The 26137-nt window shown below is 37.5% G+C and overlaps 2 protein-coding genes across 3 annotated transcripts; both read right to left on the bottom strand.

The window, feature by feature from the left end:
• Positions 1-4235: 4235 nt before the first annotated feature.
• On the bottom strand, positions 4236-5823 carry arl4cb (ADP-ribosylation factor-like 4Cb). Its single transcript, XM_084420886.1, has one exon. It carries the CDS (start codon positions 5437-5439, stop codon positions 4861-4863), a length of 579 nt encoding a protein of 192 aa, XP_084277012.1. The 5' UTR covers positions 5440-5823; the 3' UTR covers positions 4236-4860.
• Positions 5824-11370: 5547 nt separating this feature from the next.
• On the bottom strand, positions 11371-26031 carry sh3bp4 (SH3-domain binding protein 4). Of its 2 annotated transcripts, none has more exons than XM_084420641.1 (5): positions 25923-26031; positions 23068-23228; positions 20642-22971; positions 15146-15334; positions 11371-12255 (listed from the first exon to the last, which is right to left on the bottom strand). In XM_084420641.1, exons 2-5 carry the CDS (start codon positions 23177-23179, stop codon positions 12031-12033), a joined length of 2856 nt encoding a protein of 951 aa, XP_084276767.1. In that variant the 5' UTR covers positions 23180-23228; positions 25923-26031; the 3' UTR covers positions 11371-12030. The 2 variants fall into 2 exon arrangements, with proteins under 2 accessions (XP_084276767.1, XP_084276768.1); XM_084420642.1 differs by having other exon boundaries at positions 23068-23270; positions 25923-25993.
• Between the last annotated feature and the right edge of the window lie 106 nt (positions 26032-26137).

The following is a 26137-nucleotide window of genomic DNA, read 5'->3' as shown; positions in this document are numbered from 1 at the left end:
CCATTTCCATCTGAAAGGAGTTCCCCAGCTTGGGCCGCTGAGAATTGAAGACGGAAATCATTTTCACTTCAGCGGCCGTCTCGCGTCCTCAAGGAAAGTAGAGGTGGCATTGAAATGTCTGAATAAAGTAGCAGTACAAAACAAGTGTCTGTTGCATGTCTGCATTCAGTGTAAATCTACCGGTGATCAGTTCATTTAAGATGATGTTCTTTTTTTGTTTCATAATTTTTTTGGTCAATTTACGGTTTTAGCCATTACACTTCATGGCAAAATCGCAGCATCAAAATTGTAGAATTGGGTAAAGCTGTAGACAGAAAAGGTTAGTAAGTGTATTTTTTCACACTGATATATTAACCAGTATATTGTCTATATCTTATGGCTATACTAGAAACATTTAATGTTTATTTAAACAGTTATTTTAATGTTGACTGATTGGCCCCATTGACTTCCATTGTAAGTGCTTCACAGTAACCCAGATTTTTCTTTTAAAGAAAAGGGGAGACATATCAAAAATGAGTTTTGCAGTAATCAACATTATGTCACAAGTATTGCCGATTTAGCTTGAAGCTGAAATTTTCCTTTTACAATTTCCATATAGTGTTTCATACGCAATGCTATCAAATGAATATATCATTTCAGCTTAATCATCTGATTCTCTAATGTCCCAAAGTTATAGTTTAGACATCCTACTAAGCACAAACATTTCATTGATTGTATAATGACCTAAAAACATAAAATAGTAGAAGAGGTGGGTGTGAGTTGTGACCCAGATTTCTCCCCAGAACAAAACGTCTGTTGGGTGTAGCTGCTGTTTCACACTTATCAAACATCCATTTGTGGTTTCTGTTACGATGATACAAAGTCAAGGTTTAAGAGAGGGAAACCTTTCAAAAGCCTTTTATGCCTGAAGGTATAAGCTAATATTTAATTTCCAGCTTTCTGAATAAAGAAGAAAGTCATGTATCATGGATCTTTTCTTCATTGCTCTATTTTCCTGCAGGCCGTGTGGATCTTCAGTAGTTCAGTTCTGCTCATGAGTGCAGTGGACTGGTGATGTCAAACGCCTGTTTGTTTATTCTGAGTCTGACATGCACCCTTTGTCATTAGATTAAAGACCCAATTAATTTGTCTCCTCATGACTGCTGGTGCAATGTGTTTTAGATTGTTGTTCACACTTTGTTTCTCATATAGATTAATTATGCTGTATTTTGTGCTGGGGGAGAGGTGGGCTGTTCCAGAGGTCTCTTTCTCTGAAGCCTACAGTACAATAGCAAGTATATATAGTTTTTGAAAGAAGTCTCATGCTCATCAAAGCTGCATTTATTGGATCATCAAAAATACAGTAAAATCAGAAAAGGAAATCTACAATTTAACATAATTAATGTTTTCAATTTTAATAGCCTATATTTTGAAATGTAAATCATTCCTGTATCCTAAACTGAATTTTCAGCATCATTAGTCTTTAGCATCAAGATCCTTCATAAATCATTCTATGCTGATTTGTGTTTAAGAAACATTTCTTATCAATGTTGAAAACAACTGTTTCTTTGATGTAAAAGAAAAGCATTTACTTGAAATTTGAGATTTACTTTTGTAACATTATACATATCTTTACTCTCTTTACTTTTGATCAAGTTGAGAGGCGTCATAGCAGAGTTTACAACTCAGGTTTTTCGCTTCAGATATTCTGATAATTGTCTCTATCAAGCTGTCTGATCATAAATAAGCACAACTGCCCAAAGCAAAGTCTGCATGTGCAGCCAAGAATGCTGGGAAAGGAGGGTGACCTGACTCTAGATCCAATGGGAGAGTCCAATCCACAGGGATGGATAAGGTAATAGGCAAAATAAGAGGTTTGAAATCTGCTGTTGTTTTACTTGGATTACTTGTTGATACTGTTTTCTCTACTGACACTATACTTACATTCGGGAAAAAACGTCATTATGAGACTGTTAGAGTTGCACATACATGCAAATTTATCAATGCATTGGGAATGTAAATGCTAAATGCTTCTTTATACTTGTTTTGTGGCAGAACTAGCCTGATGGTCATAGAGGGGGGTTGTGGGTCTCATGCTGTACTTCTCTCTCCTGAGAGAGCGAGGTCACAGGCATTGATTTGCAGCCATTTACTGAAGGTTTCTTCTTTCTGTTGTGCTATTCCCTCAAGGAACCTGGAGATATCCACCCACCCACCCTTGCCCCCGAAACAGACACACACCCATTATGTGTCTCAGTCCCCATCCCCCTCTCAAGGGAAATGTAAACAGCTTTCCCCTCCTCCGTAGATTTCTCACTCACATCTCACATCTTTCTTTCAGGCACCTTCAGTCTCTTGCACAATTTACACATATAAGGCCAGAGGTTTGCATTTGATTGACAGGAGGGCAACTTTGGTTCCAAGATGGGCCGCCTAATAGCTTCATGGATTTATATGCACATACTAACCTATATTTTTATAAAGTCAGACTTCAAAACAATAAAAGCCAACAGCCCAAAACGCAGCTGAGAAAACAGACCATCAGCACGTTCCACAAGAGAAGGAACACACACAATTTAAAACATACACACATTCACAACATCTTAAATGTTCTTAAACAATCTTTAGGTTTCTTCTGATTTGGACAGAGTTTGACATTCATATCATTTTTTTTGTCTCAAATCATAACCAGAACAATCAACTTTTCTGTCAACAGTTTTAGTTCCAATACATGCAGAATATCAATGCAATAATGCGAGGACTGCAGAGTGGAAACATTAAAATGCTCTGTTGCAGTTTTTAACAAGTTTTTTTTCTGACTCAACAGTTGCTTATTTTTGTCACCATTTCTATCTTTGTAAGAGGAAATTCCTCTGCGATTTAATCATGTGAGACATCTCGGCTGAAACAGTTACTGACAGAAGATTGAGAGAGATTTCTGGAGTTTTTGCTGATCTGTCCATCTTTACGAAGGTGTGTTGAATTGACTTGAATGTAAACAATTATAAATTCAAGATTTTATATTTTCGAGTCAATATTCCTCACGTCCACATCATGCATTCTGTTGCTGGATACTGGGCTAGTAAAACAACTATTGCTCTATAACATGGTACAGCTAAATATATAGTCTTCATAAGACAAGACAAAATGTAAAGATCGCCTTCATGACCTCATTATGGCATCATCTTCTGCTGTCCATTTGGAGGTGCACAGGGAATTGCCTTCTGTCTCCACAAAAGCCTCATGTGAAACCTGATCTTCATCAAAGTTTCATGTATAGTGAGTCTCTTATCATATAAATAAAGACAAATCTTACCAGCTAAACCCTTAAAAGGAAAAAAAAAAACGTATTTTTTTCAGTTTTATAACCACAAAAATGCTTTATTATACTTGTATGTTTATTTAGTGTGCATTTATGGGAAATTTGATGAGTGAAGACCACGCTCAAAAAGCAAACACACATTATTGTATAATTATTAGTAGACTATTTAAAATGTAATCTAATCCTGAGTTTTTAGGTAAGACCGTGGTATTTCGGTATAACTGTGGCTGTACGTGACCAGCCAGTTTTCTTAAATGGGATTTCTGTATAGACTGACCATCTCTTCCCTCTTGGGATGAAACCTTAGAGTTATATGGGATAGAAAGACACCATTGTCAGCATGGCATGGCTGGAAAGGGGGCTTATTCTCTTGAGCTAATATAACAAAGAGCATGGGTTTCCAAATACACACTATTTGTGAAAGACATATTAAATTTAATGTGTGTGTGTGTTTGTAGAAAACTGTAAAATATGTAGATAATATCGAAGGATAACAATTCACCTATCAATAAAAGTTTTGTGAATTTTGTTCATTTCAAGTGTGCTGAAGGTAAATATTTTCCAAGCTCAGGGTCCTGAGAGTGGAATTGTGATTTCAAACTTAGCTGTCCATAAATAAGTTTAGGTAATAGGCTAAGCTATCATTTATGCATTGAATTTATCAGTGTGGCTTCTTTAAATGTTTCTACAGCTTGGTAGCTCTTATAACTCCACTTTAAGAGACTGAAAAAGCCCAAATGATTTGTTTCATACTAGTGAAATTTCCAATGAATCTATAGGCTATCTAATATCATATTGGTACAAAAGACAATCTAATCACTATTTCTTTGAACAACATCAAATCTGAGGTGCGATTCATCCATACAGCTGAAGTGACCTCACCTTTTACCCTCAGAATGACATGATAAAGAACATGAGAGAAGATGTTTGCTTTAACACATTTTAATTGAAAAATACTTCAGGTTTCATTTAGACTCTGTAATACACTGACAGCCTAATATCTGATCTACAGTGTTGTACACTACTATCTTGGTAAGAAAAAAAGTGCTTAGAGGTGGACCGTGTTGCAGGCAATGCCCTGTCCATCACTTGAGTTCTTCAGAGTTCCTGTATCTTCATGAGGTCTCATACTCACTGCAGGCTCTGTGAAGTTACAGTAATTTTGTGAATTACAAGGTCCTCAAACCCCAATTTCCTTCTGGGATTTTGAAGCTAAAGTTCTCGATAATGTTCTAAGAAGTTCACTCTCTTCCATAAGAGTCAAAATAAGATATCAAGCATTCCATGAAATGTTACAGCGTTTTTCACAGTGCTTCAGAGAACTCCTTCAAACTGATGACCAGGCTATGCAAATAAATGGCAGCTTAATCAGGACCAGCCCTTAACAAATCATTTCCATTTTTTTGGTTCACCTGCGCCATCACAATCACATGCAACATAAATCCAGCTCGAGAACAACCAACCATTCAGATGAATGTCAACAGTGCAATGTTGTAATGGCAAACCCAATGACTCAGGCCATCAGCAATGGAAAAAAAGGCAGGTTCAGGCTAAGAGAGTTATCGCTTCTTTTTCTGTTTGAGGCTTTTTCGTCGTTTGACTATCATTTCATACAGTTTGTCCATGCCTTCGTGAAGCCCCTCACCGATGATGGCACAGGCCGGTTGGATGTGGTATGTAGTGGCAGGCGTGAGCTCCTGGAGCGCGAGCTGCTTCTCTATGTCAGCCACAGACAGAGATTTCGGCAGATCCTGTTTATTAGCTATGACTAAAAGCGGGGTTCCTTGGTTTTCAGCAAATTTGGTCACTTTATGGAGCTCTGTCTTGGCCTCCTCCAGTCGATCCACGTCTACTGAGTCCACCACATAAATAATGCCATCAGTGCACCTACTGTAAGATTTCCACAAGGGCCGGAGTTTCTCCTGCCCACCAACATCCCAAAAATGACAGCTTATTCCTTTGGCCGTGCCATTACTAAGCTTGATCTTTTCCGTGTTGAATCCTATTGTGGGTACAGTGTTGACAAACTCGTTGAATTTCAGTCTGTAAAGGACCGTGGTTTTCCCTGCGGAATCCAAGCCAAGCATCACTATATGGAGGGACTGAAACGCGGATATATTGGAGAAACTGTTCCCCATTTTGATCTCCTCGTAAGCAGGGGTAAAACCAAAGCAGACCCCCTCGGCACCAGCGATTCGACTAAATTCAGACTGGATGTGATGGAGTGATCATTGCAGTGCGCGTGAGATCATCTCGTGCTCGGTAAACACTCCTCTGTGAGCGGAGAGTCTCCGCAGTAACAGCTCACATCAACATTCCCCCCACAAACTGCTTCAAATTCCTCCAGACGTTTCGGCGTTCAGTCTCTGCCGGTGGTCGTCCACATTAGCGATGAATGAATGTGATCAGAAATGTGTTTCAGACATAACACGAACGTGCCTACTCACGAGGTGATGGACACAAGCGAATGTAATGATAATGAATGAAAGCCAGCAGTGGCCCTGCAGCAGCTGCTCCTCACACTGGAGAAACTCCGCCCGCATTTCATGTGGAAACTGAAAAACAAACCCCTTTTATGGCAAGCCATTTATTCCTTTAAACTAATTAGTATACGTTTTTGTTTACTAGCAATAATTTTTTTTAAACACTTGGTAGTCCACGAATGACTATCTTTTTCACTATTAAATATTACACTTTTAGATAGGAGTTAGTAGGCTATTTAATCAGTAGCCTACACGAATTAATTGTTTTTACAGTAAAACATATCACATGGACAATTTGAGTCTACATAAAGAAAGCCTAATTTTTGCTGTATTATTATTATTATTTTTTTTTTGCTATTATTTTAAAATGTGTGATGTTACCTATAAACTGCACCTTAAATGTATTTTGCCATGTAAAACATTTTGTGCTTAAATAACTATGGAATAGGCTAATTGACGAGGGGGGTCAATGAATTATTTAAAAACAATGCACACCTAGAATGTACATTATTTTTCAATAATTCAATGGTCCCTCATTAATTATTAATTACGTCCATATCTAATGAATAATAGGCTAGTTAGTGATTTCGAAAATACACTCTGAAAAATAAAGGTTCCACGTTGTTTTTCACAGCGATGCCATAGAAGAACAATTTTGGGTTACCCAAAGAACCTTTTAGTAAAAAATTCTTAAAAGAACAATGTTCTCCTTATTGTGGAAAAAACATTTTAATAGCCTAATCTAAATAACCCCTTTCCTCTATAAAGAACTTTCTGTGCAATGGAAAGGTTCCGTTTCTTCATGGAACCATCGATGCCAATAAAGAACCTTCATTTTTAAGAGCTGGCCGGTAATAAAATTTTAGTAAATAAGTTATAGGAACAAAAATAGTTCACTACTAGTTGGTTCTAAGGATTAAATGTTAAAACGGTTTTCCACACAACCTTCCTCAGCAGTAGCCTATGTGCACAGGACACAGGTTATACCAAAGTTTTCAGGGAAGATACATTGCATTCGTAAAGAAACCAGGGTGCGTCAACAGGGTTGTACCGATTTGTTCAGAAACACATTAGGAACAAATGCTACACTTTAGACACGTATTTCAACATTCCCTGAAATCATTTAAATAAGATATGCCGTCTACTTAGGCCTATATTTCACAGCAAATTTGAATCATTATAGTAGGCCTATAACCTACTACCTCTTCAAAGTGATTACATTTGTAATTCGTCTGGCCAAAATCTTTTCCTAAAACGAGCATTATCTCACGGTCTCATTTCAGTTACATAAAAGTTACATTGCGGATATTGTTATTGTTGGTATGTAGCGCCACCTGCCGTTCATAGTAGGTAGCCTACAGGGTTTTTGTAAAAACCCCGCCTTTCAAATTGGCCCCGGAAAAAAACACGGTTAATAAAAAAAGAGTGCATCTCTATGTGTGCACCGGTCAGAGACTGGTTGTTAAACTTCATTGCATTTGGTAACACTGTAGCTGTGGCCTCTGAGACCAAAAACGTAAGCAATGTAACACTTTTCATGGATGAGTGTTGTGGCATGCTATCAAATCAAAATTGTGTCTAAAACCAGTCCTCATAAAATTAAGAAAAGTCATTAAGTCACTAATTCAGGCAGGTAATTAAAATAGTTGACAAATCCATAGGCCAAAGTATTTATCAACAGATCGGTGCAATAGGCTATTAAGAAAAGGAGCACTGAATTGGCAAACTATCATAGACTGAAAAGTTAAAAGCACTTTCGAATTTTAATCAGACCTACTAAGAAAGATCTAATAACCCAAAGGAACCAGCATCAACAATACAACAATTACAAAAGTTTATTTTACATATGATAATCATTAATATCAGGTTTAATTAGGGTATCATACAATTATTGCTCATTGAACACAACTCAGATATGGTTTACTGGGCAACAATCTGGGCGTTAAGAGATTGTCTTTACTGAGTAAACCTTAGGCTTACAACTGTTTGTCCACTAGATGGTAGATATGTGATGGAAATGTAGGAGAAATTACTGGGAATGAGAATTGGCCTTATTTTGTAATTACCCATTTGCAGTAAGAAAATGATTTAGGATGTAGCATTCAATCATGGACTATTTCAAAACACCATTCTTTTTTAGCATTAGCATAAAGAGAAAGAAAAATGAATGTACATTTTCCTCCAATGTACGGAGGAAAGTAATTTGTCTTTGTCTTCCTGAAACGAGGAGAACAAAAAAAAAACTCCAGTGCTCACTGACCCAAGGAGGAACACAGTTTATTTATGGCATATCACAGCAAATGCAGACACATTCATAAACAGACAACTTGCTTGACTGTATCTGGAAAAGCAGGTACAACTGTATAAAATCTTCACAGTTGATTCTACATGTACAATACACACACAGGGCTGTCGCTAGCAGGGCGAAAGGTGGTGATTATAGGGGACCCCGGCTTTAGGCCCCGCAATTTCAATTGAGGGGACCCCAAACGTGATTTCATCTGAGGGGATCCCCCCTGCTCCTGAGAGCGATTTCAAGGGGGCCCACAGCAACAACCTGCACCAGGGCCCCTGATACCCCAGCTACAAACACACACACACACACACACACACACACACACACACACACACACACACACACACACACACACACACACACACACACACACACACACACACACACACACACACGCAGTGTCTTTCAGATTTTTGTCAGAAGCATCGTTCCCCCCCAGAGAGTGAGAGAGGGCCCAGATGAAAGGCTTGTGATGTGAACTATGCTGTCTGCATGCCTGTGTCTACTGTACTGTATGGGCAGAGGTACGCACATTTTTGTTAGACCCACAGTGATGACTGTTTACATTCGTCAAAATTTCTCTAGGGAGAGCCTGTCAAGCAGAGAGAAAAATTATGCTGTAGTGATAAGACTGGAATTTGCACATAATACTTGACGTTTGCAAAACTCTCAGTAGCCACAGTAAGAAAATGAACTTTGAATGCTGTTCAAGTTAACACTTAACAAATATATTTGAATATATATATATATAGGCTATCTATGTATATATAATGGCTTTGTGGCTCACAAAGTCATTATATGAAGGATCTGACAAATACAGACACTTCAGTTTAACATTAAACATTTAACCTTTACAAATGAGGATATTCAAGCCAACTTGATGCCACATAAGCTCTTTGGAGAACAGGTCGACCGAAAACGAAAGAAACATTATTTTCAGCATGTCAGATGCTGGTTAATGTATAACATAATTTACATCAGAACAGTATCCTCTCAGAATGTGCACAGTAAATGTGTAACCAAATCTACTGTGACATGTTGTAGCCTACAAGGCATGGTAAAAAATATGCAAACTGGATACAGAGACGTAGATTAGCTGTCATCATGTGTAGATGCTAGCATTTATTTTCCACAGAATAAAGAAAGAAATCATTTTATACAATTTTATTTTATTAATGCATTTAAACTTTGAATGAACAAAGTGATCATTTTTTACATTGATAAAATAATTAATAAAACTGCTATATTATTAAAAATCTATGTGCTGTTTGGAATGACAGCACAAACCATTGGACTGGAACGAAATACAGAGGCCGCATGAATAATAAATAGGCTAATATGCTACTTCCTAGGCTAACTGGCTACATTGACATCAAACAATGATAACTGGTCATTTTGTCAGAAAATTTTGAACTTTCTCATTAGGGACATTTTACTTAGAGCTAGACACATACCTCTAGCTCCACACACTTTAATTCGTTGCTACTCACCTCCTCTTCTTGAGTAAAAGCTCACCGCGAGCTTCTCCCACAGGCGAAAAAGTTTCGACTTCCGCTAAATTGAAATTTCGTTAGCTGTGAATTTCAGTTTGAGCAGATTCAGCGGAAATAAATGAAAATTACATTACAATTGCAGTACAAATGATTGCCTCCAGCCAGAAACCTTTAAGATTAATTTCGTTTATCAGAGGAAATTATTAACAAAAGGAAAACACGCTGAAATAAAGTAGGCCTAACAGCACAACAATTTGCAAAGGAAAAGTTCTCATCACCTTCAGCGCACCAATGGTAAGTAAACATTTTTATTTGTCAGTTGATAATCAGAAGCTTTTTTCTTTATTTTTTACATGTGCTGATGTGTGTTTATATTTAGGCTACTTTCCCTTATAACATACTTAAAATTGTAGTAGGCCTTCATAAACAGACACTTAGAGCAAAGTGAAATGGCAGTTTAGCAATGCAGTTAGGATTATAAAAGAACACAAAACAAAAGAGAAAAATTGTTACAGTAGGGCTGGTCGATTATTTTTGGTCAATACTGAAGATTATTGCTGGGCGATATGATCAAAGTCTTATTTCACGATCGAGTCATTTTAAACATCAGTGAAATTTCACAATTATCGATACTTCAGGAAAAAGTAATGTAAGAAAAAGGCCTCAAAACAATCACAGAAGACAAGTAAAGAGTCAACAATAGGCTGCAATAAGAACAAAGAAACCATTACAAACAAAACGGACAAATAAATACAACAGAACGAAAATACAAATTAAATAAACAGTGTTTTACATTTTCAGAAAGATAGCCTACTAACAGTTGTACTAACAGACAAAAAATATAATAATTATGAAATGTAAAATAACACTGCATATGATATGACACTGCATAGTCTTACTGTACACATTAAATATAGATTAATCCCTATTAAAGCTACTTAAGTTATTCAGTCAAGATCAGCATGTGATTTGCCTTTATCATTTGTTGTTTGATTATCATTAATGACAGACTGCAGCATGTTTATTAGGCTGCTGTCACTCTAAAAGCTAATGCACAAATCCAGTATATTGTTACACACACATTTTCTTCCTCAACTCTGTACGTTTACTTAAGACATAACCCACTGTGTTTACGTAAATACTCTCCAAAAAGGCATTTTGACTTTTGTGTGTGTGTGTGTACGCGTTTAAGGTGCGTATCTGAAGCCCATTTTCTTATCTTTGTTTGTGCACACAGAAAGCCACTTAGGGAACAGCGGCATAATGTGCTTTTAATAACACTGTTTATTATCAAACACTTCCCGCAGTTTAGCAACAGTAGACTTCAGTTTACAATACTTGCGTATGTGGCTGTTTTGGATGTTAAGTTTGGGTTGATTAGGGAGGAACGAAAGCGTTCTGTGAAGGAAAGGAAGGTGCCCTGGACTGAATGTGGCAGCGGCCCAATAATTGTTTTACCTCAATTATGTTGTTTTCATAATCGTTGGAAGCCAAAATTGAAAATCAATTACAATTAAACGCACAGCCCTATATTACAGTATTAGTGAACATTTTTTACAAGTATGTAAAAGCATATCTTTTGTAAAAAATGTACAAGTATAAAATCATGAATCTGAACAATCATATCTTATTTTACATTTGAAGTTTTACATATCCATGAGATAGAGGCCTTTGTTTTGTATTAAAACATCAGAAATACACATTTGGTCCAATGTACAATTTTTTTATTGTACAAACAAAAGGGTCTTTAAAGGGGACCTATTACCTATTATAAATGTGTGTGCATGTAAACTGGAGTTTCTTTTTTTTTTTTTTACTGCGTGCGAGGGAAAAACATCATTACATGGACTTACAAAAGCATAAAAATGGAAAGAATCAGTATTTAAACACTATTTCTCAGCAGTATAACCACAAACTCCTTCCTGAACTCTATGCAGTTAATGTCTTCATGGAGAAAGTTGTATCATACCTGAAATGGAAGAGAGGTTTTAAAAGACGACCTGCACAAGTTATGCTTGCAATGGTGGTTCGGGTCGATCAGATTGTTCTTCTTGACTGTCATTATCAGACGCAGGCTCGAACTGATACAGCAAAACTGACGCCATAGCGTAGTTACAATAGTCTTTACAGTGCCTGTTCACAGCACCGGAAGCTAAAACGCACCGGTTATGGTAAGGGGCATTATATTTGTGACACACGCTCCAAGCGGTATTCCAATCACATCAGACTGGGCTTTCCGGAAGGCTGGTTTTAAAAAAAACGAAACTGTCTGTTCAGACAGAGGGTGAAAACAGGGGCCGTAACAATGTAAATGAAAACATTTAATCATGTAATTTTATTCTAGACCCCTAAACAAAATTTTTAACCTGTAAATGAGCATAATAGGGGCCCTTTAGGAATATAAATTGAAATCAGGTGTATCTCGGTCTCGTAAAAGCCAGTTGGTGTAGGCAGTCCTTATATGGCACAGTCATCTTGAGGGGAGGGGCTAAAGGCGGAGCTCCGTAGGAGATCCAGACAGTTGACAAGGACGAGGGAGCCAGTGATGTGTCTCCAGCGCTTGGTGATGGGGTTCTTCATTTTGTCCAATCCAGTGTGAAGTTCCTGAATCACATCCCTGTAACTGTCCCCAATCTGGGCTGCCCATGTGACCAGGAAGTCATATGCAGGTTTCCACATAGCCTTAGTGAGAGGAAAAACAAATAAATATTCATTTAAATTTGACATGTAAACCTGCATGCACATGCTATCCAGGCGTCTATACCCAATCTGTATACTCTCCATTAGAGTGAATGTGTGCAAATTCCCCAAGCCAGTGAAACAAAGAGTAAGAGGAAGCTCATAATCTCATCAATTGTTGGTAGAACATTTTGGTTCCTTTTCTGAGCTAGATGCAAACACTTTAATCAGGTTTCCTGCAATCGCTGCTCAAACCCAGTTCTGTCAGGACCACTATCGTCAAATACGATTGACAATTAGCATACAGTTTGGATTGGTGGTATGGTTCCGTTCTGGGCAAGAACTCCCTGCGCATCCATGCAGCCTAGCATGGATAAGCCCCTCTTAGGGTAAACAGAACAGAACCAACATGATTGTATTGCAGATAATCATTAATTAAAAATTTTAGGGGCTGTTTACACGAAACTATTTTCAACTAAAAACGTACAACTTTTTATGCGCTTTGGCTGTTCGTTTACATGACAATGGCGTTTTGGGTGCCTGAAAACGCAAAGGGTTTCAAACAACTTTCAAAGTGCAAGTTTTTGAAAACGGTCTCTGTGTAAACAGCAAAAACGTGAATTTCTGAAGACGATGACGTCATGCAAAAGCATATTACGTGTTTCATCACCATCTAATGGGCTGGCAGCAGAATACAGCGTTTTTGGTCATTTTCGCGGATCCGTGTGAATGGGGATCGTTTTTACAATGTTGTTGTCTGTACGCGGAAAACTGAAATGAAAAACTTCTCCGGTTTAAGCACATCACTGTCGTGTAAACGTACCCTTAATGTACAACACAATTCGAGAATTTAGTCCGATTCAAAGGGAATGCCAATCCTGACTGGACGAGAGGAGGAGCTGGAGGAGGGTAATTAGCTTCTGAGAAGCGCGATAGCTGTTGATAATACTGAAGGAGCTTATATAAGAATGCTGTGCTGGGTGTCGAATTCCTAATGGTAGATGTGGATCAGCTGAGAGTCAGCTGATGCGAGCTTGAATAACGTGACCTGCCAGAACTGACGCTATGCTTGATTTTTATACTTTTCATATGTCAGCTACTGTCTCTCGCACCAATCTCATTAGGACATTTTTCTTTATCCATTTGTGACAAATTAGAATATTTAACATTCACTGTAAAAAAAGTTGTTGCCTTAATTTTTTAAGTACAATCAGCTTGGAAGTCATTTCAACTTAAATTACATTAAACCGACTTAAATTTTTTTTTGTTAAATCTAGTATAACTTATAATTAAAAAAATTAAAAATTGCTTAACTTATTTTGATGAGTTAAAGCAATGTAAAAAAAATGTCTTGTTGCAGTGTACTTCAGATATAATTTTTTTCTTAACTTTGTGTTTACATAATCTATGTCTATGTTTTGTTTGCACAGTTGTCTGTAATGTCAATGTTCTACAATCTGAGCCACGTCCTTAGCATTTCAATGTGTTTTAAACACTGTGTAAACTGTGCAAACAAACTCTTTTTTACAATCCAATCTCATAAGAATATATATGCATTTTACAAGGTGGTGATTTGGCATGAATTTGTACAATGTGATTTGTACGAAAACGTATGATAAAAAAAAAAAAACGCAAGCATGAAGGCCCTAAGCACACCCCTAATTCGTCAGCGGGGTGTAAGCAGATTGGATAAAAACATACGAATGAGATCATATGAATTAGCCACCAATTCTGAAAAACATAAAATAGTTACAAATTGCCATGAGATGCGGGATATATATTTTGCCTCCCTATTTAATGTCACTCTGTAGGCTGAGAGTCTATCAGTACCAGCACAGAATAACAGAGCTTCCACATTCCAAAATCATCATTCATGACTTGTCATTAATCAAACATGCTCTTAAGTTAAATTCCTGGAGGAGTATAGCCTTGTCTTTTAGTTGATATATAGCCAGTCAGTTTTAAAAGAATATTTCACCCAAAAATGTACTTAACCTCTTGTAAAGTTTAAAAGGGTGGTATAATGCCCCTTTTTACAATATGAAAAATAAATATCTGTTGTCCTCAGAGTGTGTATGTGAAGTTCTAGCTCAAAATACCCCACAGATAATTGTTTACAGCATGTAAAAGTTGTCCCTTTTTGAGGGTCAGTAAAAATGCGTAGTTTCGTGTGTGTCCCTTTAAATGCAAATGAGCTGCTGCTACCGCCACAGAGGGCGGAGCTTCAAGAGTTTGTGTGTATTAACAGCTCCGATTACCTCATGCAGACAAGCACTAAAATGTCAGAAACTGTTCTGCCTTTTTTGTTGAAACTGGAGTCGGACAATGATGGAGAGACTCAAGAAGAAGTGACAAAATGTAGACTGCAACAGGACATTTCTGAATGGTTAGTTGATGAATTTATGTTGCTGATATGGAGTTAACTATCTTCAAGTCTTTGATTAGCATATTCTGTCATGATAATCTATAAAATCGCTTGTGGGGGAACTGTTGTAAGATGCCTACAGTGACATGCCATTGCATTTGTGTTACGTACTGTATTGCATGTGAAAAGACGGATGCAGACTCACAAATGTGCTCTACTACAACAACTCTTCCTCTTCTCAACACTGCTTGCGTGTTCCCGGGGGCGGGGTTTATGTAAATTTTAGGGTTAGTGATGTCACTAACACGGGAGGAATGTCGTGTAGTCCCTACCAGCCGTTTGTATCAGTCCTTAAAAAACGATTTCTTTAAAAGCAAATATCTTCCTTTGCTTTGAACTTTGAGCATTGTAACTTTGCAGATGTTGTTTATGCTCAAACATCAACATTACACACTAACTAAAGTAAATTATGGTGAGTAAATGATGACAGAATGTTCAGGTTTGGGTGCTTTGTGAGTTTGTTTTTACCTCGCTGTCCAGGTGTCCTCTGATGTCCCTGTGTGGAGCTTCATATGCTTCCATCTGCTGCCGGGACACTTTAGCCAGTCTCTCAGCAAGCTCCCTCCAGCGTCCCGCAACCTCCACCGCTGTGGTCAACAGCACAAAGTCCATGACCAGCCGTGCCACCAGGCCCTGACAGTCCATCTTCAGAAGAGCCTGAAAGAAAGATACAGAAATGCATACCAATTTTTTTCCTCTATTGGTATATATTGGCATATAATGGAAATGTAATTGTGCAATTCTTTTGCAATTTTGTCTAACACTTGCTTGGAGTTATAATTTCATAAAGTTGTTATCGGGATCACTCAAAAATTAATATACTGTCATCATTTATTCACCCTCATGTTGTTCTAAACCTGTATGAGTTTTTTCTTCTGTGGAACACAAAATAAGTTATTTTGAAGAACTGTTTTTATTTATACAGTTAAAGTCAGTGGGGTCCAAAAGCACACAGGAACCCCTTTCCCTGCATGCCAAAAAAGAGAGATATTTTTCAAACAAAATATGTTCTTTTAGTCATATTGGTTTGGAACGACATGAGGGTAAAAATTGAATGAGTAACAAAGAGTTTGGATAACAAAAATTGAACTGTCCATCTAGATGCAATCTTTAGCAAAGGAATATCCATTTTCTCAAACTTTACATTTTAATATTGCATGCCTAAACACTATTGTAACATTTAAAATGGTTTATTTTAGTTGTCATTGTTTTCAGTTACGAATTTTAACATTGACCATTTATTGGTTATCAGCTTTAACATATAAAAAATAATGGTAGGTCAGTATTAGCCATAATTTTATTACCAGTGCATCCCTAGTTACAATGCATTACCCCATATATGCTTACAATATCATGCCCAAAATCGTAAATTATGTTGAATCTAAATGCAAATATTTGAGACAGTAAAATAGTTCAAATCAAACTGAAATTTATAGTTTGTGTAGTTGTGTACTATTGTTTATCTGCTTTCATAATCTCACACCATGTCATCTGCTATTTAAAAAAGTGTTTTCTTTTCCCCCTAGTTGTTGCTAAATAAAGCCTGTTCTAATAAGTAACCTTCACCAAAAGTACACAGCAACACAAACTACAAAACTGAGATAGTGTTAGTGGTTTTCTAAGCTCCGCCTCAGAAGATCTGGACCAATCAAGAGCTCAAGTCATCATCCAGGGTCCTTTGATAAATGTGGCGATATGCAGGAAGCAACGTGCATGCTCCTGTGAGCACAATATAATGAGAGTGACTCCGGGCCCCTTGGACAAGGGAAATGTTAGGGTGGAATATCCGGCCGTTCTTTTGCCAAGTGTTCTGTCTTATTAATGTGACCTTCTTTTCTCCCTTAGAGTTTGTTCTGACATTTAAAAACAGAATAAGGACTTCTATTCCACTGTGCCTTTTGAATATATGACATTCACTGATCTACAAAACTGTTATCTGGTGATGATGACATGTGACATTTATACTTTGTTAGCGCTTTTTTATACAATAAAGAAAAGAATCAGTCTTTCTACTAGTGCCATCAGTGAATGTAATTCAGCATTTGTCAAAAGTGCAGGTGTTCTTCATGCACTCAAATATGGTCTCACAACAGCAGCAAGTGTTTAAAAGTTACACGCCCTGAACCCACTAATCTCTGATTCCAGTTCCGTGTCTTGGAATGTTTGGAATGACAGGAAGTCAGAGGGGGAGGAACACGGCGCTGATGCCCCAGAAGACCTGTTTGGTTCCAAACAGAGCAATGAGATAGCAGGAGTCTTGGATGCTTTCCATCTTATCAACGATGTTAGTTCTACAAACACACAGGAGGTATGTTTTTGACTTGTACATTCAGTCAGTGCTAAAAGGAAGATACATTTTTGTGATCGGTACAATCTTCACTCCTCTCCGGTAGCACAAGCAGTGAATTTGCCACTTACTGTCTGGATGCAAGTGAAATAGAAAGCATATTGTGTGTGAAAGTATCACACTCTGTACACATTGATTGTGTGCATTAGCTAAAGAAAGATAAGGCCTTTCATGTGCACCTGTTTCCTGAGGTGTCTCACCTCCGACCCCTGTCACAGTCAGGAACTTATTAAGTAAACTCTCCAGAGACACAGTAGTAACAGAAAGACAAACAAAATCTGCTGTCACAGAATCCAGAACCAGATGTTAATTCCTCAGAAATGACAAGAATGTCAAGTAAACAGAATATCCAAATGTGAATATATTGAGAAAATTATCCAGGGCAAATTTCTATTATAATGATTTTAATTCCTGATTTCACTGTTTTGCACACAAACATGCCAAAGCTGGTTTCATTGTTTTGTTATTTTGTTCTCTCCTAAATTTCTCTTAATATGCTGGAATCCACACATAAAATAATAATAATAAAACAATAAAACAAACAATTAATGGCAGACAAGAGGCTTATAAATTGAGGTGCACAAAAAAAGAAAAGTAAAAAATGTTTCAGTCCATTGGACTTTCCCATAAGTACTCTGAGCCTCTTATCTCCATGATTTATTTGTTTATTTTTTGGTGTGCAGATAATTTCTTACTGATGATACATTGATTCAAAGTATACCCAGTGAACCTAGCTGGCTAAACTTTTTGAAAAAGTTTATTTTATATTAATATTCTGGAAAATGTAAACAGTTCCAAAAGAAGTGTTGTTAATTCGACCAATAAAGAGTCTGTAAATACACACATTGAGAATTGAGTAGCGCATCGGAGTATTTTTACTCAGTAAAGTGAAATCAAGCTATAAAAAAAAATGAATCAGTATATGGTCAGTCGGAATCCAATTGACAGGTATTGTTAGCGTCATGATCTACCAGTTGACCTACTACAGGAATTAAATTATATTACACACAAAGCCTGAGCAAATCGAGATATTTTATCAGTGCAGAAATTCTTTAAATTCATTTAACATAACACGTGAATTAGTTAGCATGCTCGTACATTTGCTTAGCCTTGATTTAACACTGCATGTGCACTAGACAATGCAGCTTTCATTAATAAGACAGCTGAACACATGATTACTTGAATGCTTTCAGTATGTTTCTTTCTTAAATTCATTTTCTTTAACATCTGATTTTATGATATTATTCATACTTCATTATATTTCCTCTTGCCTGTCTCTTTTGATTTCCTGTTATATAAGCTGACCGTTCTGTCTTCTTTTTTCTGTTTATAAACTATTGTCAGAAATCTCTCAGAAATACAGAACCACTCTTCTGCTGGAACAATAGGCTAAGGGAAATGGGAGGAGACCGTGGGGAATCAAAGACTCAAAGTTTAGAGACATTCACTCGTTCTTCTGAAGCATGTCTGTAAATTCATCTGACCCTAAATAAAGCCCAGACTGGAGAATATGCCAGGAAAAAGTTTTACAACTGGAACTTTTACTGATTAAAAATGGAATTGCAAAATTCTATAAAGCTGTTCAGTCAGAATGTCCTTTTTTTTTTTTTAGGTAACCCGAAAGACTAATTCACTACGGCTTCCCTTGGGAATTTCTAATGGGTTTCAAAATTCACATTTGACTGTGTGTAATTTATTTTGTAAAACAAAACAGTAAAGTCACTTTGTGTAATATTAACTGCAGACCTCATTTTATTCATAAATCAAAAAGCCAGAGGGAATTCAACAGGGAATCCATTGCTCTAAAATGCAAATTCTTCTCTATTCAGAATATACCAGTAGTTTATTAAAACGTGCAGAGAATTACAGTTGCAAATCTGTTAGCAATCTCTTGGCAATAGATTTGTAGGTGTGGAGGGATTGTGTAGTTTAAGGCGCCTCTCGGTCCATATTTGATGCTTCTGTGTAAATGTTAACAATAAGAAAGGAAACATCTGCACAACTAAGACTCTTCAGCACGTTCACATCTTCCGGCATTTTCACTCACAGGTCTGTTGTCACGTTTGAGATGGTCACAGATGACCCTTCCTAATTTTAGGACATGAAGAACATTTCTATGTATCTGACAGTATCTGCTAGCTTCACTTCAGTGATATCAAGCTCTTAAACTGACTTTGTCAAAGGGGCGTGCTATGTGACAATGTATATTGTCAATATCATTTTAATCTCACTACAAATGTGGTGTTTTGAGCAGATGCTGTTTCAGCTCATTGTTATTTCAGTTGAGACCCAGCATTAACTAAACTTAAGCGTGTCTGCGCATGCCCTTTATATGATATGTCTCTGTGTGTTGATATCAGATACTAAAGATAATCTTTTTAAGTCTTGTGCATTTCGACTGTATGCCTTTTTTCATCTGGGTGGTTGTTTACTTTTACAGTTGCACATAAGTTGAAAGTTTTAAACCCCTATTTTGCTCAATTATTTTTAGGTGATTTGGAGTGTTTCTGACTTTACAAAATTGATTTGAGTAATTGAATCACACACACACACACAAAATTGCATACATTATCGCAGCCAAAAATAAACGTTAAAGGAAAACACTTTGTTTACACTTTTCAGGAAGTCAACCTACAGATATTTAACACATTGACCTTGAATATTTAACATTAAAATGGCTTCATTCATTCTGTGCTGCTTTGTAAAGACTTGTCAGAATAAGAATTGGGATTTTCATTGAAGCTCACGATATGAAATGAAATATATGAGCAAAACACGGCATTAATGAGAAGGCCACTGGTGGACTGTTGTTGGCAAGGCAAGTCCTTCTTACATGTGCATTTTTATATTGATATATTTAGAGGTTTAATCACAACTGCTTTTTTAATTTGACATTAAAATATGTGTATTAAAATATTTTTATTTAGAGTCTTCAGTGAACTCACTCTGACATAGAGAGGTTTGTTTTAGGTAATTACTGCTGATTGACTGATGCATTATAGAGCAGATTTATATTTAAAAGTGTGTTTGTAATACAAGCTAAAATGCAACTTGATATTTCCTTAGGAAACATACTGCTTCAGGTTCCTGTTTGACATAAGTTTTCACATCAAGCTTTATTGACACAGTTATATGAAGAGTGCTCTGAGTATGTTATGAAATATTTATTTGACTGGCTCTGGTATGAACTACAGAAATTATCTATTATTCATAGATTAATTAATACAAATCTATTCATTTGCAAAACCGAAAAGTGTAATAAATCCTTCAATCATATCTGCGAGGTCGATTGCATGCTGCTTCATCGTTTTTATAATTTTCAGTAATGACATTTTTCGATTTCAGGCTGGATCTATTGCTATCATAGTTGACTTTCAGACTTTTGACTTGTTAACTTTCAAAAACGTCACTCTTCTCCCGATTCTCTTTGCAGTTGCTAATCTTATAAATAATAAATTAATTAATGTATGACTAAAGAAAAAATAAATGATTTTTATTTATTTATTTTGAACATAATTGATATCATTTTATACAATTATTATGTTTAGTTTCTAAGAAGGTGCTCTCAGTACACACTCAAGTTTAGCTGAAAGATCTACATCCATATCAACGCTTACCTTCATGAGTTCCTTCTGGAAAGACTTCCTCTCCTTGCCCTCAGCTGCGTTGCAGTCTTCCTTAAGCTTCTCGAGAACACAAGCCACTTTTTCAGGCTCACTGTCCGGCTCTGTCCGACAGAAATGTGCCAGAGGCAGATTGACGTAGCCCAAAGCATCAGCAAATGCTCTATAACTCGCCACGTTCTCCATCAATATCGTTCGCACTGATGCGTAGATGTATGTCAGGCACATGCAGGGCTTCAGGATCTGTTCTAAAAGGACTGTAGTCATAAGATCAGGCCCTTTGAAATGAACAGGTTTCACTTTTCCCATGATTAGAATGTTTTTTGCATGCACCAACCCAATTCTTCCATGGTAATATCCGATGTACCACTCTTTGGTCCATAGATGTCCTTTAAATTTAATTTTTTCCTCACTCAAAAGAGCTATCACATCTCCTTTAAGATACTCTAGCAAATACAGGCTTTTGGACTGTCTTATAACAGTTTTTAGCAACTTAGCAAATTTCATGTTTTTGACTAGTCTGTCCTGAAACACAGGGTACTTTGTGGTCACTGCAAGAGGAGACAGTACAATTTTGTTCACTTCCTTTTTCTTTAGGAAGCGTCTTTGAGCGGAGCTTGTGCTTGTTTTTGGTGGTGGGGTTGGGGTCTGAACGCAAAACTGGGCCAGGATACAGTCCTTATCATCCTTGACTTGAATTCGCAAAGTAAAATCTAAAATGTCAGTAGAATCCCGGGCTGCAATCATGTAGACGAGACGGGCAACTTTACCGAGTTTGATCTGGAATCCCCTCACTGTTCTTGCCTGTTCATTGGCTTTTACTTCAAAATTAGACATGTTCGAATACACGCCAACTTGAAGGTCTTGAGGTTTTGTTAGTACAAACTGATGCTTTCCCCAGAGCTGGAGGACGACAGGTGGAGTAGAGTGCGAGTACTTTTTTACGTCGCTCACTAGCAACGTCTTCGGGGCGCAGTCGTGCCCAAAAATGGCCACCACTGTCTTGAAGGATGGGTGGATGTGTTTTGGCCCGTATACCCCAAGAGTGACCTTTTTTACGACATGTTCCCACACCGTGTTGTATGGGGCCACAGTTTGTGCTTGGGCAACCACAGAGACATACATGCAAGGTTCTAAATTGTCCAGAGTCACTTGAACTGTGTCTCCATACATGTATACATGTGGAATCGAGACATATGGACCTTCTTTGAAGTCGCTTCTTACGCACACCACCTCTGTGGTTTTGCGGCTCTCTATCTTCACTACAACAGACACCTTCATCTCTAAAGTGACTGGGGTCTTGGTTTCCATGTTACTGAGTTTTACTTCTACCACTGGACTTACAGTAGTACATCTATCATTGTTGAGCTCCAATGGTGGGTCCAGAAGGGCCTTCAGCGATATCTGTTGAGTCTCACCAGGTGCAACATGGCCCTCAGGGATATGTATGCTGATACTGGAATCTGGTAGCTGCACGGCACCGCCTGCACTGTCCAGATTGCACACAATGTTGGTCTCTATTGGCTGGGTTTGTCCCCAACCTGGGTTTTGTTCAATGGAGTCCAGGTCGTGGCAGGATCGCGTAAGTTTACGATGATTTAGCCATGCCGTTTTGAAATCCTCTCTACTTTGATAATGCTCAGGTTTAGGTGACTTCATGCCACCAAAAAAACTCAAGGAACCTTGATTCCCATCAGACAAGGACTGTAGGACAGACAGCTCTGACATGCTGTAGCAGCGCTTGCCCCTAAAAAACGAATTGTTTCGGCGAAGATTTGGACCGATCCCTGAGCCGGGAAAGAGCCCACTTTCAAAGCCATTAATGTTAACAGTGCTGCTGGTGTTTGAGATGGGAAGTGAGAGATCATCAAAACACAAAGCATTTGCTGAATTATGCTTACTGTTTTGGTCAGAGGAGCCTTGCACCGTGCCATTTAGGAAAGGGTTAGTTGACATCCGTTTATTAACAAAAGGATTTTCATTTCTAGATTCTGTGGTTTTGGAGGACCCCGGCCACTCCCCTGAGATGTCCATTTCTTTCACTCCCTCAGAAATGTCACCTAGGCTGTCAATCATACCACTATCACTGAACGAGGAGTCTCGATAATTGATTGGGTGGACATAGGCTGCTGGGATGTATCCCATTTCTTTACTGTTGTGTGCATACCACCACTCTCCCCCCGATGTGTCTATAACATAAAGACAGTCTCCCTTTGAGAACTTAAGAGTGGTAAAGCTGGACGGACAGTAATCCTTAATGGCAATGACTTCCTTGACTGCTCCAAATGAGGTAACATCCAGTCGTAAGGCGCTAGGAGATGGCGCTGGAAAAAACAAAAAGAAATGGTGCATGAGATTAAACATAAAAGTTAACAATACGTTGATTTCAAGGTAAGAATAAGAAAAGAAACATTTGACACCTGTAAGGGTGGCCTCTGACACTCCTTCACTGTGATCGATAAGTGCGCCCTCAGATCTGCAGCGAGGGAGCACAGTGTTGTTGTTCGCTGATCGAATGCGATGGGCAGCCATGGTGAGTATCGAACTCCACCTCTTGTCTCAGGTTTTTCTTCCCATGTTTCTGTTTCAGATTGAGAGATCAATGGCCTTCTGTTACAAATATCTGTTACAAAGCAATATAATGGCATTATGAGATTTTTTCTTTAAAGAAAATTTGATGTTATTTGCACAGTAACACCACCAGAGATAAACTAGGAATTCAAGAAAATTAAGAATGTGCAATTCTTTAAAAAAATCTTTATTTCTCAAACATTTTCTAAAGAACAATGATTTTCTTATATTGATTGTGTGACAGTTATTTTCTGATTAAGAAGTGCAATCAGAAAAAAAAAAAAAAAAAAGAATATTATATATATATATATATATATATATAAAAACGCTGTTAATTGTGATTTCTTCAATGTATTTAATTAGTCATTGTAGAGAAAATCCTACAACTATTTTCATATTGGTCTATCAGGCTTGTGTGTATATATATATATGGGAAATTTCTGTTTCATTTCCTTGTTCCATTTATTATCCTAAACCTAAGAGATGCCACACTTTGCTACTACATGCCTTGAAGATAAGGCCAATATGGGCAGAAATATTTGTTCTTGTTCAGACATGTCTACCTTATTCATGACATCCTCCTGAAAACAAACTGAGAATAAAAAGCCCTGTTCTCTATGAAAGTTCACACAGTCAATTGCTTCTATATTCTGAAATCAAAGGAACAAATTTTCCTATTATACTTTTATTTTTGTGCAATGACTTATGTTGTCAAATGATTGCTTAAAATATTGCGCAAAGTGATTGAATTATTCATAAATAAATAGAAGTTCCATCTGAGCTGCTTTAAGTGCGCAATCTGCAAGCGTAAGGATCAAACAACGCTTGCTTTTAGTAATCAAAAGTAGGATAGTGTTTGAGTGGAACTCGGCATCCTCTTAAGTCTGATCATGAACTATAAAGGCTCTTCAGCTGTACACATCAGTGGTTTCCATGGCTACCACCTTGGGGAAGAAAGCACACACAGTGAAGCGCCTTTAGAGAAAATGCCCAGCTGTAGGCTACTAGGAATGTCTCACACACATCAGTCTGACATAATATAAAACTACTAACTGTTTTGCACTCCATCAGATTATCACTCCAACAAAGCAATCACTATGTGGCTGAACTCAATATGTTTCAATATGTTTAAAACTAGAAGGTCTCCATAAAGCCTCACCGTTAGTGAAAGCAAATTCGCTCATTGAGGGTTACAGTTTTGTAAAATTCAAATGGCAATGTTATACAGTAAGACCATTCGTAAATAGATAACATAAGCAACAAATTAAGTATCAGCAAATGGTGAGCAGCTGTGTTAAGTTGCATATTGTATGAGATATGACTACAAATTTATCTGTGGTAAACTGCTTATTTAGAGATTAGTTTCTTTAGAATTGGGTCAAAATGTTCCTGAAAACGTGTGTGTGTGTGTGTGTTTAGGATCTGTTCTGTGAAAGACTGTTTGATTGTTCCACCTTTTGTTTTAGAAAAACAGAGGAAATGCCTGTGAAATAAAGTGCCTGTGTGCTGCAATTCCCAAAACTTACATTGTACAACTTTATTATTTTAGCGAGTCAACATGGTAGGACATACCAGTCATTACTCAATTTAACTATCTCTGTGCTTGTTGAATTAATTGTTACTGTCATGGACATTTATATCATTGGCTTTTTTTCCAAACTGAACTTGTTTTACAAGCCTGCAGAGTTTTGAAAAATGGCCACTGCTTTCGGTGACATTACAATAAACAATCTAGTTCTAGTTCTAGTTCTATTCTTTATAAAGCACATTTAAAAACAGTTCCAGGACTGACCAAAGTGGTGTACAAAGCCAAGTAATCAAAACAAAAAGAATTTAAAATTTAAAAGCTAAAGAAAACAAATAAGTTTTCAAGAGAGATTTAAAAACTGATATGGAAGCAGCCCTAAGTTGTGATAGGTCCCACCACCGAAAAGGCTATTTCTCCTCTGCGTTCCAGCCTTGTACAGGGCAATATTTAAACATGAATTTGTAATGTTCTATCCTGTGAAGATTAAATGAAATACATTCCAGGCAGAGCTCAAAACAGTGTCTGGACCATGTTTAATATGTTCCCATTTATCTCAATATCTAGGCTACAGATAACTTTTGAGGAGAAATGGGTGGAAAATCATGTTCAGACTGTTAAATTAAACATTAATGCTGCAGAGAAAGTATATATTATTTAAAAGGAGCTTCTAGTTTGACATGAGAGGATTCCTGAAGGTTTGAGTTCTAATAGCCTACTAATCAAATTTGCATCCGATAGGCTACAGTTACAGGCGAAAGATATGGCGCAAAAGAAATTTTTCTGACATTTTCCAGGTTTTTAGAACTAACGTTACATGCAAGTTTAAACTCTCAAACAGTAGGCTAAGTTCAGATTCTTTATGTAAGATAAAAGACGGTTGGTGGTGGGTGTATCTCAGACAAGTTGAGACGGATTGTGAAATCTCAACGGACGAGGACATTCAGTAGACCTATACACACTCACACGGGATCCACTTTAATCCACTTTAGTGTCTAACACGACGAAAACAAAAATCATAAACTCGATTTAAACTGAGTTGTCAGAAACCGCAGCTGTAAATTCAGCAAGGAAAGTTGTAACTCAAGGTATTGGCGGAAAAAGCCATGCAACACTATAATCTATGAAATCCCGATGAAGAAATAAAGGCCAAATATATATGAATTATAGCCTACTTACTTTATTGCAGATGCAGTCCAGTCTCTTGAGTGTGTGGACCGTTATGTGAGGCTGTCGTGAGCGCGCGTCTCAATCCCAAGCGCTTCGCTGTTTAGTGGAGAAGCTGCGTGACGTCATTAGCCAGGAGGAGTCCCTCTGTTGTGCCTAATTTCGACTCCCTGACAAATTATTACCCCCCTTGTTCAAGCCGCTAACTGATTGCCTAACCCTAACCC

Source organism: Rutilus rutilus, assembly GCF_951802725.1.
Source record: "Rutilus rutilus genome assembly, chromosome: 10".
Taxonomy (NCBI): domain Eukaryota; kingdom Metazoa; phylum Chordata; class Actinopteri; order Cypriniformes; family Leuciscidae; genus Rutilus; species Rutilus rutilus.
Note: the sequence above shows the minus strand (reverse complement) of the source record. Positions and strands in the feature narration are given on the sequence as shown.